This window comes from Cibotium barometz, chromosome 11, assembly GCF_041138505.1.
Source record: "Cibotium barometz isolate CiBa-2024 chromosome 11, ASM4113850v1, whole genome shotgun sequence".
Taxonomy (NCBI): domain Eukaryota; kingdom Viridiplantae; phylum Streptophyta; class Polypodiopsida; order Cyatheales; family Cibotiaceae; genus Cibotium; species Cibotium barometz.
This window is the reverse complement of record NC_141056.1, coordinates 26,381,400-26,383,196: the sequence shown is the minus strand read 5'-3', so window position 1 is coordinate 26,383,196 and position 1,797 is coordinate 26,381,400. Positions and strand designations below refer to the sequence as shown.

The window sequence follows — 1,797 nt, the reverse complement described above, 5'->3', positions numbered from 1 at the left end:
CAGTTTCCTCATACTTAAGGTACTCGGTTGCAATCCTTTAAATCTTATGGCTGCAGAGCTAGTGTAATCACACAAATTTCTTCAATCTTGAGAACAGAATAGACACACCGTTTCATATACAAGCATGGCTGGTTTATCTCATCAACAATGTGTTACTTTCACAAGCTTGTCAAGTTGTTTCTCAAATACTGTAGACTCTTTGAAAACATATACTTCATGTAGAGAGAGCTTCGGAAATTCATTTCTTCTCTCTAATGCACAGTATTTCCCAAATTTCACATCCACACAGCAAAACAAGTCATCATGACTGCATAACGTGAAGAAATCAAATTTAAAATATTTATACAAAAACCAAAAAAAGAAAAAGGATAGTCTTGATGAAATAACAATCCATATGCTGAGATAGAAATCCCAGCGTCAGAAATAATTAGAGACCCAAAACGTAAACAATCCAACAACACAAAGAAAGTGGTGGTGCTAATGTTCCATGACAATGATCTCACCAGAAGTGGTGATGATGGCTTTTATGGCGATTTTCTTCATGCTTGTGGTGATGGCCATGGCCATGGCCATGATGACTTTGGCCGCCGCCAAGGCTCGCAATGAGGTGCTCATCCTTCTTCTTCTCTTTGTGTTCATGGAAGGCGTATGCTGCCGAGCCCACAGCTGCCGCCCCTGCTATCTCTGCTTCAAGCTTGTGCCTGCCTGCGTGGGCTGGATCCACTTTGGCTTCATGTGCTTCATACTGCCATAAGGATCACAACACTCATCCACATCACACAACAAGAACCTCTAACCCTAAACATGACACACAGTAACCCTAGGTTTTCATACTACTTCGAAACACCGACCTTAAAACGACGCGGAATGACAACATTCATTAACATCAAGAAGGTAGAAACCCTAACCCTAAGAGCGGTGCATGGCTTGCTATTGCAATAATTGACTACATCAAACTATTTAGACCATCGGGATCATAATATCCAACTACAAGTAACAATCAGAAACCATGACCTTAGGAAAAGTCAGAAAACTCATTCGCCATTGAGAAAACGTAAACCCTAACCCTAGATTCAAGACACCCTAGACGAAGGGGAAGAACATACCAGAGCAAATGCTCCCGCAGCCACTGCGCCCGCTTCTGCGGCGTGCTCGTTTCGGGCATGACGATGCTGGTCGGCGATGGCGTGATTCAACTGCTGCTGCCGGTAAGGATCAAAGGAGGGGGCGCCGTATGGAGCCGGCTGAATGGCGTAGTTGTAAGGGTCGGGGGCGCCATGGCCGTAAGGCAGAGGTGCTGGTGGGGGGTACGCGGAGGGAGGAGGGGGATAGTAAACGGCAGGAGCGCCTGCATAGCCATGGTGTCCATGATGCTGCTCTTCATGGTGGTGGCCATGGTGATGGTGGTGATGGTGTCCCATAACTGAGGCAGAGTGATTGATTAAGCGAGAAAGAAGCGATTAAACTGAGGCAGAGTGATTGATTAAGCTGAGGCAGAGTGATTGATTGATTAAGCGAGAAAGAAGACAACGAAGCGAGGATTATAAGATTATGAGCAGCTTTGTAACTTTCACAAGTTCGAACGCCATTGTAGCAGCATGTATGTATGTATGTATGTATCTTTAAGTTTTAAAACAAAACAAATCATTTTTTAATTTAAAAAACCCAAAATCATTATACACACTTTGTCTTTGTCTCTCTCTCTCTCTCTCTCTATATATATATACATATATATATAATTTAAAACAAAATAAATCATTTTCTTATTAAAAAACCCAAAATCATTCTACTCTCTCT

At 42.7% G+C, this 1,797-nt stretch overlaps 1 protein-coding gene across 1 annotated transcript; it reads right to left on the bottom strand.

Moving 5' to 3' along the window:
* Positions 1-307: 307 nt before the first annotated feature.
* LOC147633967 (uncharacterized) lies at positions 308-1,563 on the bottom strand. The gene is made up of 2 exons (XM_086805046.1): positions 1,107-1,563; positions 308-745 (listed from the first exon to the last, which is right to left on the bottom strand). Exons 1-2 carry the CDS (start codon positions 1,419-1,421, stop codon positions 500-502), a joined length of 561 nt encoding a protein of 186 aa, XP_086661172.1. The 5' UTR covers positions 1,422-1,563; the 3' UTR covers positions 308-499.
* Positions 1,564-1,797: the final 234 nt, after the last annotated feature.

Excerpts from the sequence above, each read along its gene's own strand:
- LOC147633967 (XM_086805046.1), bottom strand. The coding sequence starts at position 1,421 with ATGGGACACCATCACCACCATCACCATGGCCACCACCATGAAGAGCAG. Across the intron at positions 746-1,106 it reads CTGCGGGAGCATTTGCTCTG|TATGAAGCACATGAAGCCAA; the intron begins GTATGTTCTTCC and ends TCCTTATGGCAG.